General features: G+C 38.1%; 1 protein-coding gene across 11 annotated transcripts in view; it reads left to right on the top strand.

The window, feature by feature from the left end:
* cadps2 (Ca++-dependent secretion activator 2) overlaps positions 1-18,074 on the top strand; it is a 230,459-nt gene extending 212,385 nt beyond the window's left edge. For 8 of the 11 annotated variants that reach the window (XM_028449447.1, XM_028449444.1, XM_028449439.1 and 5 more), the window contains 3 exons: positions 2,833-2,940; positions 16,495-16,599; positions 17,078-17,248. In XM_028449447.1, the coding sequence (XP_028305248.1) occupies positions 2,833-2,940; positions 16,495-16,599; positions 17,078-17,248 (384 nt within the window). Of the gene's footprint in view, positions 1-2,832; positions 2,941-16,494; positions 16,600-17,077 lie in introns of all 11 variants that reach the window. The other 3 variants (XM_028449449.1, XM_028449448.1, XM_028449438.1) reach the window with 1 other exon arrangement.
* Positions 18,075-18,506: the final 432 nt, after the last annotated feature.

The raw sequence follows: 18,506 nt of genomic DNA, 5'->3' as shown, positions 1-18,506 counted from the left end.
CCCATTTCTCTGGTCCCTGGCCTCTCCCCACCTCACAATCCTCGGCTTCTATGCCTCTTCATTTTTCTCCTGGTGCAGCAGCATCAGCAGAGTCCACGCAGAGAAGGTAGATGCTGCACATTGATGATAATGCTAACAACAGAGGTGACGAGTAACAAAGTACAAATACTTTATTACTGTACTTCAGTAGTTTTTTCTGGTATCTATACTTTACTTGAGTTTTAATTTTTTTGGGAACGTTTTACTTTCACTACTTGCTTTTTACAACAAATATCTGTACTTTTTACTCCTTACATTTTAAAAATGAGCTCGTTACTTTTATGACCTTTGAAAATGACGTCACAACCTATTAAACCAACAAACAAACCAACAAAAATGTAAAACTCAAAGCTGCTCTGGGTTTAATTGAGCATTTGCACTTTTTTTTCTTGACACATTTTATTTACACATTTAATTTATTATGAGTGCTAAACTCTTGTTTACATGTACCAGTATTCTACACATTCTTTTTTTTTTAAAGATCTCTTATTATTCAAGGTCATTCGTTTTACTTTTTACTTTTTTACTTAAGTACATTCAGTAGCATGTACTTTTTTACTTTTTCCTCAAGTAAGGGAGCAACTTCAAAACTTTGACTTTTACCAGTCATTTTTTTATTCAAGTATCAATACTTTTACTTGAGTACTGAAGACGAGTACTTTTGCCACCTCTGGCATACAAGTCCTCTGCTTCATTCTGCTCCACTTGCAAAGAAAATAAAGTGATGAAATAAAAAAATATACACTTAGTGGTTTGTAAAGTCTACCGTGCAGGTTTGGATCCTTTTTGCTCCCGAGCTTCCTGAGTCACTATTATGCACCTTGAAGATTCTGTTCATTGGTGGCCATTGCACAATACACTTCTCCAACCTCATTGTCATGTTGAAGGAGCCAGTTTGATATGGTTTGACCTTTGTAACCTGAAGTGTGATTGTGCTAGTCATGGCATTGAAGGCACAACACATTGGTCATACAGGAATGGATGTGGTTGAGTCATTATTGTGTTTCTATTATCTGATGACTTCTGGGAAAATGTATTATCATATAAGAAACATTATATCTATATGTCTTAGAGCGAAACGAAACCCAACACATGAATGCACTTTAAAGGTGCAGTCCGTGACTTTCAGATCCCTCCCTCCCCGCTGCTCTCTTGCCTTGCCTCGAACTTTCCAAAGTCCCTCCCTCAGAGGAGCTAACAAGCTAACGTTAGCCCGACAGCAACATCACTGTTAAAAGCATATTACTGCAGCGCTTCTCTCTCTCTCTCAATGTGCACACACCAATCTATCAGCAGCAGCAGCAACATACACAGAGGCTGCTACACGCACATCAACAACACATGCACTACAGAGTTCTAGTGTAACAATTACAAATCAAACATAATGTAAATCAAGCAGCAGCAATTACCTTTCAAGCAGAAAAGTTGCCAATTCTTCTACTCCTTGAGACCATACACTGTAAAAAAAAAAGATGGCGCTCCAGGCACTACCTTGCTATGAGCATTGCTGTGTTTTGGCCACGGCGTAAAGGGGCGGGGGCTGTGAGCAACAGCTGTCGGACAATCCATCAAACACAATCCTGGCTCTGATTGGTTCTTTTTGGTCGGTTGCGGTGCATTCTGGCAATCTGCCAAAGGCTGCAGGAGCAGCAGGGGGGGGCTCAATGAGCCTGTTTTTTTAGTTTAGTTTGATGTAAAGCTGTCCTTACACAGTGACAGCTTTAGAAATATAACATATAACAGAATATAACAATTTGACAAAAGTAACTTTTATAAGAGTTAAGGACTGCACCTTTAAGTAACGGTGTAACGATTAATTCATTAGGTTGATTAATTCATTTTTATTCCTACGATCCAGCTCCATCGCTCTGTGCTCGGCCAGTTGGCCTTGCAGATGACACTAAACGATCTAAAATCGTAGGGTAATCCATCGTATTTTTTTTCCAAAACAAGGAAATAATGCGATGGATTTAAGCACGACAGACTTTATATCAAGGTTAGGGTCAATTACATATTTCAGTTACAATTACGTTTTCTATTACCCATGTTCAATTACAATTCAATTATGATTACAGTAACCAGCGTTTTTTTTGTTACAACTAAATTACAATAATTAATAATTATTTTTATCCTCAGAAAGTCAATTACAATTACATTCTCAATTACTGAGCCTGAAATGAATAACCTAATAAAAGTTACCCTTCCTCTTGTGTTAGCTTTCTTTTAGCATCTCTTATGATAACGGGTCATAAATTATCTGTAAAATACAGTAAAAACAAATATCTATCATCTAATTTCTTTCTTATCTATTGGTTATATTGTTAGGCTTCCTAATCAATGAAAATATTGGTATTTAATATTATTGATGTGGGTGTCTGAGCCTTTTTTGTGTCGGTATACCCCTAGATTTTATACTTTCACTCAAGTAATGAAGTTGAGTACTTTTTCCATCTTTGATGTATTTCATAGTTAAATGTTGTGTTTTGCATGGATTGTCAGGTTTGATCATGTGTGTGCTGTTATAGTCACACTGTACTGTCGATATTGACCTTTTTGTGCATGACTGCATGTTGTCCTGTTTGTCTGTGCAATTTCTTTGTAAAGAATCAAAGTTATGATCCACAGAGAGTGATGCTGAACATCAGCGCTTAGAATGTGTGTCATCATCTTCCTGCAATACAAGGAATGATGCGTCATGGATCCAAGCCAATGAACCCAGGCTTCTTGTAAATGCAATGGCACTGTTGAATACAATAATCACACTCAGGGTCATTTTTGTTACCCACTCTGTAGAAACCAGGGATGGATGTGGCCGACACCTACATCACCTTTGTGAGGCAGAACCAGGACATCCTCCGAGACCACATCAATGACGAGCTCTGCATTGAGAACATGTTTGAGGTGAGAAAAAAAGTATCAATGTTTTATTTGTAGAGGTTTGATCAGAGGGTTTAAATTTGTATTATTATTCTTTGTATTTTATCTTAAATGCCCAAGAAATTGGTTTTGAGAGAGAATTTCAGGTATTAAAACTTTTATTTCTCTCTAACTGGAACAGCCATAGAGAATTACTCAATTAAATAAGTATGTATAGTTATATATAATCTAATGAATTCATATAAAGCCTTTGAAAGACCACTCACAGTGAAAAGGCGTAGTATCTCTTCATTGAAAGCTGCTCAAGCATAACTATGAGCCTGTTCTTTCCAGTTATGCATTTAAGCATGTGTGACCTCCTCCCAGCATAGCTCATTTGAAATGAATACGTATGACTCCCCTATGTCTGTGTTTGGATGAAAAGCTATGTTTGAAAGTTGTGTTAGGACTCGGTACGTCTGCAAACAAATTTCAGTACCTTTAGAATAGTAATCACCTCTTTTATCGACATATTTCATATCCGGTGTTCCCGGATCACACGCCTTTACCTCTTGGTGTTCCCGCCATCTCTTCACTTTGGTTCTCAGCAGTCATTAGTTATCTCTTTCTGCACTCGATTTCCTGTTCATCCAAACTCTAGCTCACCTGTGGATCCATATAAAGGAGGTAAAAGTGAAGTATGTTTATAAAATGTATCAGCAGGAGGGAGACCCATCCATCCACTTATGGTATACTATAAGTTATAGTATTGCACAAGTGCAGATGTGCAGTGTCAGTAATTCATATTGCTAAAGTTTAAAGCTTTTGAATCATAGAAATCATAAAAAATGACAATGACTATAGCTGGGTTTGTAAAATAAAAGCAGTATTTCTAAATGTCGACAAAGTGTAATTACGCTTTGAACTTGTTTCCATTGAAGGTTGTTTTAGAGTCATGTATGTGGCGTGAAATCTCATCCCGCGAGACTTTGATGCAGGAAGATGGACGCTCAGAACCTCCCTATAACACTCTGTATTCCTTTGTTGTTTCACGTCTAATGTGGCAGTAATAACTTTTAAGTGTAATTCCAAGAAATGTCCCGGTCTCTGTTTTTTCGGAGAGAAGTGGTCATTTGACCAGGTACACCACATCATGTGACCGTTTACGTCATGTCTTGTGATTTGTATTTGCAGAAAAAGTGTTTCCATTGCACTTTTGTGACACATTACAATATCGTAACGTCTGAAATTCCTCCTCATGAAAGCGTAAAAAATTATTAGCGATATTTGAGTGTTTTAGATTTTGCGTGTTTCCAAGGGTTTGTGGAAAAACAGCTAATGACAGGCACATTTGGCCACATATGTAACAGCACACAACTCCAGAATGAGTTCTTTATGCGTTTTTTAACATAATTTATTCATGTGCTAGAGGCCGGCTTTCGATTCACGTCCTCTGCATCCATACATCACCTGACCATTCAAATACCGTGCAGCACCCAACAGGAAGCTGTGTTAAAACAATAGAAATGAACCCCCGATGGGCCAGGTTGTGTTTGAGCAAAGATTTACAGCTCTAACGTGATAGTGATTCCACGTGAACCTTAAAGGCACACCACAGGCTTCTTACCCTAAAGAGTTGAACCATATGAGTTATTTAAATGATTCCTCAGGCCAATATACAGCGGTTGACAGTATCAATGCTCCGAGCGGGGCTTCCCTCTTGAAATACTGACCATGCAAGTTTGGAGAGACGGACCGTCTTTGGCCAGGTCATGTGACCTGGAGAACATTTTACTTTACGGCAGTCACGTGACCACAGGCTTGGATATACATAGTTCCCACATGACGTCACAACGTGTGGGCATTTCCCGACCATAAGCCATTGCTGTGGGCAGCTGAAACGAGTTAACCTCTGTTTACAGCCAAAAGAGCACAATATGGTAGTTTTGTGTTGGGGTAATGGTGCACTAATAGTCGCGATAATTCAATTAAACGTGGATTCTTTAGTAAAGGAAGTAAGCAAGTCAGATCCACATTTTTGGGATAAGGATTGGCTCTAAGGGCTGGGGTGCGAAGTGGGGCTGGTCTCGCATCACGGCTACAGTCTATGGGCTGGAGGAGCAGCCGCCACCGCCGCACTCTTCTTTCCGCCGCCGGAGACCCGGCGCTCGGCCCGCTTTGCCGTGTTGGTGGTGCTTTCCCCCACTTCCTGGCCTTGCTGCCATTGTCGGCTATTGTGATTGTGAGTTCGAGTGTGCGAGTTTATCACATCAGCAGCACTAAGTAACATTTCTTTGTATAGCACCTTTCACAGACAAAAAAGCCACAAAGTGCTTCACAACTCAGCTTAAAATCAACAATAAATCCTTAACAGTTACTTTCTTGTCCTCGTCACCTATTCTGACCACAGTAATAGTCCATTTAAGACAATAGTCATTTGTTTTGTCCTAACGCTGCGTCGCATTGGGTCACAAACATGTCAGATCCCATAAAGATGATACGAGGCAATATAACGGCTGCTAAAAGTGAAACTGATTATGAGCACTCGTTCTGCGCTTCAGATTATCTAAATACTGAATGTAAAAATATTAACTGTGATGTTTGCCATGTTTGTTTTACTTGTGGGGTAGTTTGAGAGGGAGGAGCTCACATTCTTATGTAGGGTAGGAGGAGCCAGGATTGTCAGGAGGAGGAGTTTCCACCTTATGACATATTAATAGGGAAAAATCCAACTCGCCCATTTGGAGTTGACTTTTTACAAAATCCAACAGCACTAATGCTAAAGACATCATTAGTAATCTATATTTAAAACAGACAACTGTATTTTCTAGAGCAGCGATTCTCAACTGGTGGGTCGGGACCCATAAGTGGGTCACGAATAGCTGGTCAAAAATAAATGAATACTTAATGTCTCTCAATTTGGACTGTTTTTTTTTTATTTTGAAAGAAACTTGTCTTTTGACAGGCATGCTGTGAAATACATGTTGCACAGGAAAATATATAGATTTATGTATTAAAACAGATTAAATATGTGTGTTTTCAAATGCCATTTTTTAAAAACTAAATTTGGTTGGTTGAATTCTAGAAAAAAAAAAAAAGTGGGTCACGATTTAATGGCCGTGGCAAAATGTGGGTCTTAGGGTGAGACCAGTTGAGAACCCCTGTTCTAGAGCATGCACTGGAATATCAGCATCTTTTCAGAGAATTTAACGATTTCTATGGAAAAATCAACTGTTAAGTCACATCGGGCTGTAAATCATGTATTGTTTGCAGAAGACGTTGCGTCCAAATGCATTGTAGGAAATTGTACATCAACACTTTAGGTAGATTTTTACATCTTTAAGACAAACTACCATTTTGATTCAGTTGGCTTTACATTGTTGACCATATTATGGATTTCTTTAGTAATTCTTCTTTGTCATTATTTTCTGAGTCTGGTTGAAAATATTAAGTATGAAGGGAACATGAATCCTATAGAGGATTTATTTTTTTAGTTACTGAGTAAATTATTATTTTTTTGTTTTAAAATGATCAACGGACATTGTGAAACTACAAAATAATTAAATGACCAGACAACACTCAAATGCATCACATCATAGCCGACCAATCAGATTAAACTTAATGCACGGCACCAAAACAGTATTGAATGGAGGTTTTATTCTCAGTTTTACAGTTCATAAATGTATTTATACTTAGAGCCTGAGAATTTTGTTATTTTGAATTGTTATTTTATTTTTTTAAAATAATTGTACATTTTTATACAGATGCCTTTGTGGAAAATAAATTAAATTGCAAATGTGCAAGATTTCATCTCTTCCTTTTTAAGTTTATACATGAGATGTTTACTGTATGCAAGGGAACGTGGCAAGATTTATTACCAAAAATAAACATAAGGTGTGAAAGTAACTAGTAACTTTTACTTTGAGTAATATTTAATTGAGCTACTTTTTACGTGTATTTGAGTATTTTATGTATGACTTATTTGTACTTGTACAATTTTAATCAAGTAACAGTACTTCTACTTGAGTAGGAAATATCAGTACTCTTTACACCTCTGTATATTATTAGTTGGTAAATACTAAAGCAACCCAAAAGAAAATGTACTGTCCCCTACTGTTAGAAGTCACATTAGTTTGCATTGTGTTGGCTGAACAAAACCCCTTCAAAATAAAAGCTGAGAATCTTGTCCTATGTGATTTCTACAATCTATGAAACCAGATCTACAAAGCACTTATTGGACTTGCATTGGCATCACAGGTTTTCTCCGCCCCAACACACAAACACACACATCCCCGATAACCACTCCAATAATTCAGTTTAGCACCAATTTTTTTTGATTTAGTGGTAAGTTGTCAAACACATACATTACTCACTGCTGTGAGTCAATGGCAACGGTTGAGACATGACAACTCAGACTTTAGTGCACATTAGCAACACAAAGCGCTGCAATGGATTTCTGCCACCCACCGCCTCCCCATAAGCTTTGAGACACACTATAGGTGTGTGTGTGTGTGTGTGTGTGTTCAGAGAAGGGGGCTGAAAAGAGAGAGCCTAATGGAGCTCAGAAGCTTCCAGTCATGCACTGGGAAGGAGGTGATGGTGGGGCCTCAGAGCGCCCCGGCTCATCTCAACCAACGTGTGTTTCACTCACACAGGTTTTGTGCAACAAAGAAAGCAAATAATGTGTTTGACAGCAGCACCAGACCTCCTGCCATGAGTGTTATGGCTATGCACTTGTTTTGTTTACAAGTGAATTCATTTGCGGCGCCATTTCTCAAGGTGCGGTTCATCCCTGTAGCTGGATGCAGGGGCCGATGTTTAGGGCCTCCCAACACAGCTGCAGTCATACCTGTGCTTGATGTTTTGTCCATCTATTGCTCCAGTAGCTAGGTTTCCATTATAGATATTTACAAAATAAAAGCAATATTTCTAAATTTTGACAAAGTATAATTGCGCTTTGAACAACAGCCTTGTAACTCCTGTGAAATTTCTTCCCGCGAGACTTTGCTGCAAGAACACGGACGCTCAGAACCTCCTTAGAACACTCAGTATTCCTTTGTTGTTTCATGCCTAATGTGGCAGTAATAATTTTTAAGTATAATTCTAAGAATTGCGTCAGTCTATTCTTCTGTTTACACGTACCGCGCCATGTTTTATTCGGAGAGAAGTGGTCACGTTCTGTAACGTGCGTTTGCGGAAAAAGTGTTTCCATAGCGCTTTTGCGACACATTTCAATATCGAAACATCTGAAATTCTTTCTCATGAAAGCGTAACATTTTTTTAGCGATATTTGAGTATTTTTTCAAAATTCAGGTGTTTTCATCACCAGTTTTCATTGCGCTATTTAGATTTTGCACATTTTCAAGGGTAATAGAAGCACAGCTAGTGTCTCTGTGCTATTGTCTCCGAATTATGAATAGCTTTTTAAGATCATTTTTTAAGAAGACTTGCTTTTACTTTTACCTTATTTGGAAACAATTACTTTCAGTTTATGCACAATATATTTGACATTTTACATTATTGAATCTAATGCATTTAAGTCAGCAGTTGTACACGTTTTGTTGTTGGTGTTGATTTCAATGAGTGGTTTGAGCTAGTGTATATCACTGATCAAGGTTTATTTGTCAGTAAACATCCTGAATGTGTAGCTAATGTGGTTTGGAACATGGATTTACAGAAATTGTGTATGAGTTTGCGTCAATTGGTTGTGTTCGCGTGAACAAACCACTCTAACCCCGCCCACGCTCAAAGAAAGTACAAAAATGTTTTCCTGAGGAATATAATATAATAATGTACATGAATTAATAATATATAATGTGAATAAAGCGATCAACAATTCTCAACTGGTGGGTCGGGACCCAAAAGTGGGTCACAGACCTGTACTGTGTGGGTCACAGACAGCTGGTCAAAAATAAAAAAAATACCTAATGTCTGTCTCTAATGTTGGACTGGCCTTTTATTTTGAAAGAAAGTTTGTTGGCTCAAGTACCCCATTTCTCTTATTTCTGAATCCTAGTACCCCCTTCTCCCACAAATAAACATTAGAATGTAACGATGGATAGAACGAGTGATAACACACATTTTGAACAATCTCATTTTGTAAATAAGTGGAAAGAAACAGTATTTAGTGTAGTGGTTCCCAACCATTTTTGGATCGTGACCCCATTTTGATATCAAGAAATTTTGGCGACCCCAAATATATTTTTTTAGAATAAGTTGGAGCTTAGATATTTTTTTTTTACTACATTTTAGTTGAACTAGATCCACAAAGTGAAAGTATAGACATACAGTTGTTCAAGATTGTTTTAATAAAATATTTCAAAAATCTCAGGCGACCCTACATGAGGTCCCGACCACAAGGTTGAAAAACACTGATTTAGTGGCTCCTGAATAGATTTATTTCTATAGTTTTTATCATTTCCGGTCATATCACAGCTAGTATGGGGACAAGACTGACATTTATTGTTAATTTTCCTCTTTCTCTCAAGTACCCCCTGTAGTGATATCGCGTACCCCCATTTGAGAAACACTGCCGTATATCATCCTGTAACAAACTGGGACTCAAACGTTCAAATTGAAGCACTGCTAGAATGTAACTGTAGAATTAAAAAAAAGACAAATAACACAGTTAGAATTAGATTTTATTCAGGATACCAAGCAAATATGTCTCATAGCTGTTGCTCACCAGGGATCCACACCCCCCATTTATCACCTCAGTATTGTTTTTGACAGAACTAATACAAAGTTACCCCTCCCTCCATCCCCCGCTTATTCCCCCCATCTGTTTTCACTCCTCGACGTCTAATCAACTCAATTAGGAGCGTCTTCGCTCTCAATTTTCCTGACAGTTAACATAGTGCGAGAGGCAACCAGCATGCAGCTGATTAGCTGCTCCGTAGAAAAACTCGCCTTTCTGGAGACTCCAATAAAAGGGTTAACAACCGGAGGAGGAGAAGAAGAGTCAGAAGACGTCAAGCAGTTATTTCAGCCTCTTCGAGCATCTGTTAACTGAGAGCATAAAGACATAGACAAGGCACTGATTAGCATGCGGCAAAAAATTCCACCGTGAAATTATTGAATGTGAGAAAAGAAGAATAGAGAATAACTGAAAGGTAGAGAAGGAAATGAAGGACAAACCTACCAACGTGGAAACAAAGACCAGCTTTCAATAAGAGATTTTAATGGCAGAATATTTCAGTGAATGGATGAATGTCCATCAGTTTAATATATCATGCTTTAATAAAGGGTTTCTCAGACCTGACGCTTGTCACTTAAAATGTGTCGACTTTGGAGCGGATAATATTTTTAGTGCAACAGTAGGAATTGTCTTTACCTGTGCATATACATGTGCACAGTCTCACAACAAATTGTGTAATCGCAATATATATATTTTAGTGGCAAATTGCCTCATTTCAAGATAGATTGTGGCTTTAGAATTGTTTTGACGACATTTTTAGTGAGAAATGTATCCTTGACTTTCACAGAATTAATTCGGTTTATGTATAGGATCCGTAGTTGGTTCGTTTCGGAAAAGAAACTTTATTCACATTTTTCCATCATTACAAGGTTTCAAACCATTTTAAATTACAATGTAGCCTCGAGGTGTGGAAATGTATCTATCTATAAAGGGAGGAATTTCTGTCTGTCTGTGTGTTTATGTGTGTGTGTGTGTGTCTGTCTGTCTCTGAGACACAGACACACAGAGCTACATAGCTGCAGCTTGGTTCAAAGCTGTGCATTTGTTTGTACTGTAATGCTACAGTTAATTAATAATTTCATAAAATTGTCTACCGCGAGCGAAGCACAGCCACAAGAGTCGTTGTGCACCCAGAGCCAATCACTGCACAGCTCTGCTCCGGTGTGGGCCAGAGCCAATCACAGTGGCGAGCTAGAGTCACGTGTGCGGCCAGAGTTAATTACTGAAGAGCTTGAGTAGCTACGTGAGCGCGCAACAGATGTGCGTTCACACAGCCAAGCAAACATGGACCACTGATACACTGTAGATGCTCCCATTGCATTGTTTTATCATCTCATTTACACCAAAGAGTTGTTTGCTTTACGTGAAAACCTATGTACGAACGGCAACGATTGGAGCGAAGCGGGAGCATGTTAAGAGGGAGTCCTAGAGCGGTGCGATGCACTCCTGTTTACTTTCGCTTTTGCATATGTGTGTGTGCACCCCACCTCTACTGTCCGCCACATTGGTACAAACTTTATTTATCAATTTATCATACGCATGTCTAATAGAATTAAACCAGGGAAATTGCACACGCTATTTTGCTTTGCACCCACAAATATACCCCTTTATGACACTACTCTACTTAAGCTCCAACATAAATACATACTTCCGACGAGCACTGTACTAATATATTCAAATGTGAATGAATATAAATAAATTAAAAAAATAATAATGAGTAAAAAATAAATAACTCAGTATTTTAAAAGTAAACACCTAATTAATTCAAGATCACTTCCGTTTTTTTAACTAAAAAAAAAAAAAAAAAAAGTACGTTCTGGTACGTTAGATAGCAACAGCATAAAATGGTAAATGGACTTGATTTTATATAGCGCTTTATCACCACACTGAAGCAGTCTCAAAGCGCTTTACATATCAGCTCATTCACCCATTCACTCTCACATTCACACACCAGTGGGACAGGACTGCCATGCAAGGCGCTAGTCGACCACTGGGAGCAACTTAGGGTTCAGTGTCTTGCCCAAGGTCACTTCGACACATAGTCAGGTACTGGGATCGAACCCCCAACCTCTCGATCAGAAGACAACCCTCTACCACCTGAGCCACGGTTTCTACGTCAAGGTGTCTGAACAAATCCCAATCGTGCCTTTGAGCAGTGTTTCTCAAATGGGGGTACGTGGGGTACGCGATGGCACTACAGGGGCTACTTGAGAGAGAAAGAGGAAAATTAACAAATTAAAGCATTAAAAATATGGGGTTTTATAATGTTTATTTTTAGTTACAAATGAAAATCACACTGACCCAACAAAAACACACAAAATAGGAGAAAAGTATACTGAATAATTAAAAATACAAACAACAACAAAATACACAAAATGACAGCAAAAACACATGCACTAAGAAAGACAAATCTTTGCTATAACCAGCAACACACAAAGCGACAACAAAGACACACTAAAAAAGAGAAAAATACTCAAGACCACTAGCAAATACACAAAAAATAAGAGAGAAACAACCAAACGACGCCAAAAACACACACACTGAGAGAGTATTATTTAAATACTACCAACAAAACACACAAAATGACACAAAAACACACAAAATAATGATAGAAATGATCTTGACTAGAACATGAACTGAAAATACAAATGTCAGTGTTGGTCCCACATTAGGAGGAAGATTACTGTAAATAATAAAAACTGTAGAAATACATTTATTCATGAAGCAATAAGTACTGTTTCTTTCCACTTGTTTACAATATGAGATTCTTTAAAATGTGTGTTTTCACTCATTCATTCCGTTATTATGCTCTATAGCTGTTGTTTCATAAATTCTGAGCAAAATGTGGTAGTCGGACAAAGGGGGTACTTGGATTCAAAAGTAAGAGAAAGGGGGTAAGTTTAAGAACCACTGATTTAGAACACAAAAAGCTGTGAGCAGAAACTCCACTGTTGCCCGTTCTTCGATTGCAATATTTCAGTCAAGGCTTGTTTGGAATATTAAACCTGATAAAATGCCCTTTGTCTATTTTTTTTAATCAATCATCCCAACAATCCTATGCACAAGGAATTGGATTCAATCTGGAACATATTCTACCTTTGCTGGCAATACTGACAGACAAACAACAAAAAGAGTGAATCACAGGGAAAGACACATTTCTGTCAAATGTTTGTCGACACTACGTTTCTATATAGGTCGGTAAAAAATATTCATTTTAACATTTAACTGTTGTTACTCATGTTATTATCATTGTTATTTACAGGTTAGATCAAATGTTAAACGCTGTATTGCTACATTGGACTGTACTATTATATACTACTAATAAGTTTTCATCTTAAATTAACTGCTCAGTTTTGCCAAAACACTCTGACATGAACCATTTATTAGCATTTGATATTTGTAAAGTGGGAGAACAAATCAAATCAAAGATGTGTTGAACATGAATCCTTGTTTGTGTGCTAACATACACTTTCCTTTGTTTCGTCGAGGCTGAACTACTTCAGCTGAGTGAAAAACTTCTCCCACTTTGGATAATTAGAGCGCTCCTATGACTGACAGAGGTTCATCTCTTTAAAGATGAAATCAAATATTTTTGTGACCTTGGAATGATCGTGGCTGTGCTTTGGCATTTGTCAAGTGTATGAAATAATCTCTGGACAGTTTTTTCTCTCCATCATTGGAAGTTAATTACAGTTCTTGTCATTGTGCGGAATTAACTCTGCTGACGGAGCTCACAGCAGATCTGAACATGTCACGGGAGTGTGGCAGGACTCAACTGCAACAGTCACTCCAAAAAAACGTTTGTCTTTATTAAAGGCTATAGCAGGAGTAATGAATGTGTCAAAACAAGTTCAAAGATTACGGTGCCCAGAGCATGGGTGGGTGGACTGACTGGCCATCTGGCATACCGGGCATCACCCCGGTGGGCCGTCGACCAAAAGTGGGCTGGTCCGGTTTTTTGGGGGTTTTTTTAGCAGCCTGACTGGGCGTGTTTAACTGCGACAGCAGTGACGCCCATAATCTAGGCATTTCTATAATTTAGCCCCTAGTGGCAGGTCAGTATAAAACAGGGGTTTAGTTACTAGGGGAGTGGTGGCCTAGTGGTTAAGGAAGCGAGCTTGTAATTGGAGAGTCACCGGTTCAAATCTCTCTCGTGCCATCACCGAGGGATGTTGAGCAAGTTCCTTAACCCCAATCCAACGGCTCCCCGGGCATCTGCAATTAGCAGCCCACTTTGGGGAAAAGGGGTCATGATGAATAAAGTATACATTGTTATTGTTGCTCTTTAATTTGTTTTCTAAGCAAAATATTGAAGTCAGACAAAGGGGTACTTGGATTCAGAAATAAGAGAAAGGGGGACTAGAACCAAAAAAGTTTGAGAATCACTGATATAGTGGGTAGATTACTAATGTGATTCAGGTGAGAGTGGAATAGTACTGGGAGAAAAAGATTCAGTGAACAGGAAAGCAGCACTGTGACAGAATATTCCGGGTCGTTACTGTGTCAGACCAATTATCCTGAGCATTCTTATATGAATGCTGGTGAATAAAGCCACCAATGTGTACATTTTACCAGCTGTCTATTCAGTGCTGTCTGCATGAAGTTTACTCTTTAGGAGAGAAAAGGTGCATTGAATTCTTGACAGTGATGGCCAGGTGTTGAAAGGTGCGAAAAATCTAACAAGAGATAAGTTTTATTTTTTATTTTTTCTTTGAAGTTTAATGCAGAGCCAGGAACTCTTTGCTTGACATGTGGCATTGAGGTGTTTGCTTGAAAATCTGGGATCTTGAACAATATGTGTTTGCCCCATGAGTTTGACACCTCGCCTTCATTGGCTTCAAGTAATACTGTAATAATGTCTGCAAGGCAGAAACAAGATGTTTAAGTTGTCTGCAATCAAACGGCTGTCAGCTGACCTTTCCAGAAGGCAAACGCACTGCAGGAATGACGAGTAAAAACTGTCTTTTGTTCAGAGATCAGCATGACTTTATTTACATAGTGTGGTTTTTATTTACAGGGTTTTCTTTCCAAGGATTTCTCAGCCTGGTAAAAGAATAAAATGTAGCATTTAGTTAAAGATGATACATTTATATTCAGTTTGAAGGTGTTGGCTTGTGGTTGCCTGACTTTAAAGAAGGTTTAAGGATGCTTATAGCAGGAACGTGTGCAGATGGCCAACGCTCAAAGCATCTCTTGAGAAAAATCTTGAACCTTGTGTGTTCAACATCAGACTTTAATAACTTCAAGATGTTAAACCTTTACATACCAAGTGGTATTGGTATGGAAATATACACACCTAAACATCTCATCCAATGGCTAAGGAGTTAAAAAGTACATGTTTAAATTATGATTGTAGGTGACTCAATTATTGTGTAGATTTTGATCAACAACAATAATAATAATGATAATAAAAATTGTTATCTATTATAAGGATTGTGAGCCCTGGTCGACTTTCAAAGAGCCATAGAGCCTTGGTTCCTAAAGTGTAGTATGCAATTTTTATTTATTTTTTATGTACGTGAATAAAAAACAAAAATTGGAAACTAGAATATAAATTGACCAACAGTCAGGAGCCTCCATGCATTGCCACAAATTACATAGGAACCAATGTAAGACTGCCCATGGTTACAGATTATTATTATTGGGTTTTTTATATATATATATTTTGTTCCTCAACAGGATAGGTAAAATTCAGAGACAAATTTCACTGTACGGCTACATTGTATGTGACATAACATCAGTGAATCCCAACATTTTTGGGTCGTGACCCCATTTTAACATCACACATTTTCGGCGTTTCCAGAGACTTATATTTTCCTTTCTAGAATTTGCTTCACAGAGTGACAAGATGCCCCAGCTCAGACATTTTTATTCTGCGTTTTATTTGAACTGGATTTATATTTGAGAAAGTGAAAGTATAGAAGACAGCTGTTTAAGATTGTTTTGTGTGTGGTGTTATCATTTGATTAATTTAGATAATTAAAAATACATTTTTAATCAGTATTTTTTTTATTATTATAAATTAGGGATCGACCGATAGGGATTTTTTTAGGGCTGATACTGATTTTTTTTCCATCAGCCTTAGCCGATGGCCGATACGGACTGCCGATTTTCTTGAGCCGATATTTGGAGCCGATACGACTTTTGCTCCCTCAATTTACATCATAAAAATTACACAATGATGATAAATGTTACGAGTCCATTTTTTTTTTTAAATGAACATTTATTGAAATTAACAAAGGTGAGGTAGAACGACAACAAGTACAAAATATTTAATAAATATTAAAAACAGGTGATGAAGAACAAGAACAAGTAAAACTATTTTTTCTCTCTGTAAATAATGCAGAGCAGCCCGCATCAGCCGATGCCGATACACGTAAAAATGCAAATATCGGCCGATATCGACCGGCCAATGTATCAATCCATCACTTTTATAAATTATCAGACATTTCAGGAGACCTCACATGGGGTCACCTGGAATTCAACTATTTAATTACACTAGTAATAACAATGGTTGACTTAGTTAAATGTATGAAGCATGTTTGCATGATTTTGAGAAATGTATTAACAAGTAATAACATCTAATGACAAAATATATTTGTTGTCGACTATGGCTCAGGTGGTAAAAGGGTTCAGCTGTGTTAGGGGCGGAGCCATTTTTGGGGCCCTTGCAGGTACTGAGAGTAGTGACAACAAGGGGTTAACTCTAATTTCCCTCCACAACTCCAAAACTTCCCAACTAGAGACTTTAAACATCACAATTTCATTTAATAACCACTTTAATGCGAATATTCCCATTGGTTTTCAATTTACTAATATTTTACAGTGAACTTCAATATCAATGAATACATGAAATTATGTTTTGTGTTTGCCTCCTAAAATATGTTTTGTTCTTTTTATAGCAATGGTACACTGGCTCCATGAAGATGGTGTGTGTTTGGCTGACGGACAGATTGGATCTACAGCTCCACATGTACCAACTGAAAACACTCATTAAGATCGTAAAGGTAAAACAGAGAACCACATTTTACTGTTATTATCATCCCTATTGTATGCCATTATTGTTTATCCTCCACTAAAAACGCTGTCAGTGGGAGAAAATGATTCTTTACTTCAAAGCCTCATTTTCTTTCATGTTGTAAATAGGACTTACATGAACTAGAATAGACATTACTACAATGAGTCGTGGAAAATAACAGCCATTGCTGACAATGAAGTAAAGGAAAAAAATTAAAGACAAGTCAACAGTAAAGTATCCTTGAAAGCAGCGAGAGGCCATAAACCATGAGAGAAAACTGCTCATCTGCTTCTCCGCCGCTTTTTTTCTTTTCACAGTTTCGCTAATATAAAGGGTTTGCCACATAAAAGACTCGGTTCAGTCTTGAGCCTTAATCTTTTCCTCTATTGTTTCTTTCAAACTACAAATGTTTGACATTCCTATGATACTCTGTTTATCACCTATTTATCAATCTACCACATCAACAGAAGACTTACCGTGACTTCAGGCTGCAAGGCGTCCTCGATGGCACGCTGAACAACAAGAGCTACGAGACCATCTACAACAGGCTGACGGTGGAGGAGGCAACGGCGGCGGTCAAGGCGGGCGACGGCCTGCAGGGCATCAGCATGAGAGACAGCGAGGAGGAGGACGACTGAAAACACAGACAATCTCATCATACCTTTACCCCGTCTTGATACTTCTTGACTGGAATCACACAAGGGCCTAGCATCCTGAGCAGTGGCACTATCTGCTGTGGGAAACAGTTCCCTCCAAACTAAATGAAAACATGTCCAAATGTGAAGAGGACGGCAGAAATTAAAAATGTCCTTTGTTGCCAGAACAAACTAATGTGTTTTAACGGCTGCTGAAGCTGTGAATTTAGAGTCGAAGGAGCTACAGGCTAGCAGTGTTAGTTTGCTACAGGCTAGCAGTGTTAGTTTGCTACAGGCTAGCAGTGTTAGTTTGCTACAGGTTAGCAGTGCTAGTTTGGTACAGGCTAGCAGTGTTAGTTTGGTACAGGCTAGCAGTGTTAGTTTGCTACAGGTTAGCAGTGCTAGTTTGGTACAGGCTAGCAGTGTTAGTTTGGTTCAGGTTAGCAGTGCTAGTTTGCTACAGGCTAGCAGTGCTGGTTTGCTACAGGCTAGCAGTGCTAGTTTGCTACAGGCTAGCAGTGCTGGTTTGCTACAGGCTAGCAGTGCTAGTGTCCTAAAAGGTTTTGTTTAAACACGCCTTGTAATGAACAAACTGTTTGGCTCACTTTCTGCCCCAAAACACAGAAGAATGCATCAAAAAGAACCAAATGGTTAATACTGAGTCACAGAAACCAGGAATAAGTAACAGATCTAGTCTTAGTACACACAAGCGAGATACTAAAACCCAGAAACTTTTCGGAGACGTACCGGAGACAAAGTAAATTCTTGCACAAGCTATAATATCACCAAGTTCATCATTGTACCTGTTGTTAGAACTACAATTTTTTACCAGGGACCAAATATTTATTCCTGGTTATTGTTTTCCAGAGTTTTATTGGGCTTTATTTACGGGCGACCAGTCCCTACTGCTCGGAAATGCATGGAAACCAGTTGTATTTTTTTTATTTTTTTATTTTCTAATTATTATTATTTAAAAGGTTACCTCATTCAGATGTAGCCTATGTATATGTTCATAACATGAATTATGCACAATAATAAAATAATATTTATAAACTTGTAAATATGCAGTAGGGACTACTCGCTGGTAAATAAAGCTCAATAAAACTCTGTAAAACAATAACCAGGAATAAATATTTGCTACCTGGTAAAGATAGAAGCTCTAACAACTCGTACGATGGTAAATTTGGTGATATTACAGCCTGTGCATGCAGTACAGGGCAGAATTTACTCTGTCTCCAAAATGTTTCCGGATGTTTCCAGG

This window comes from Gouania willdenowi, chromosome 6 (assembly GCF_900634775.1).
Source record: "Gouania willdenowi chromosome 6, fGouWil2.1, whole genome shotgun sequence".
NCBI classification, from domain to species: Eukaryota; Metazoa; Chordata; class Actinopteri; order Blenniiformes; family Gobiesocidae; genus Gouania; species Gouania willdenowi.
This window is presented reverse-complemented; position numbering and strand designations above follow the sequence as displayed.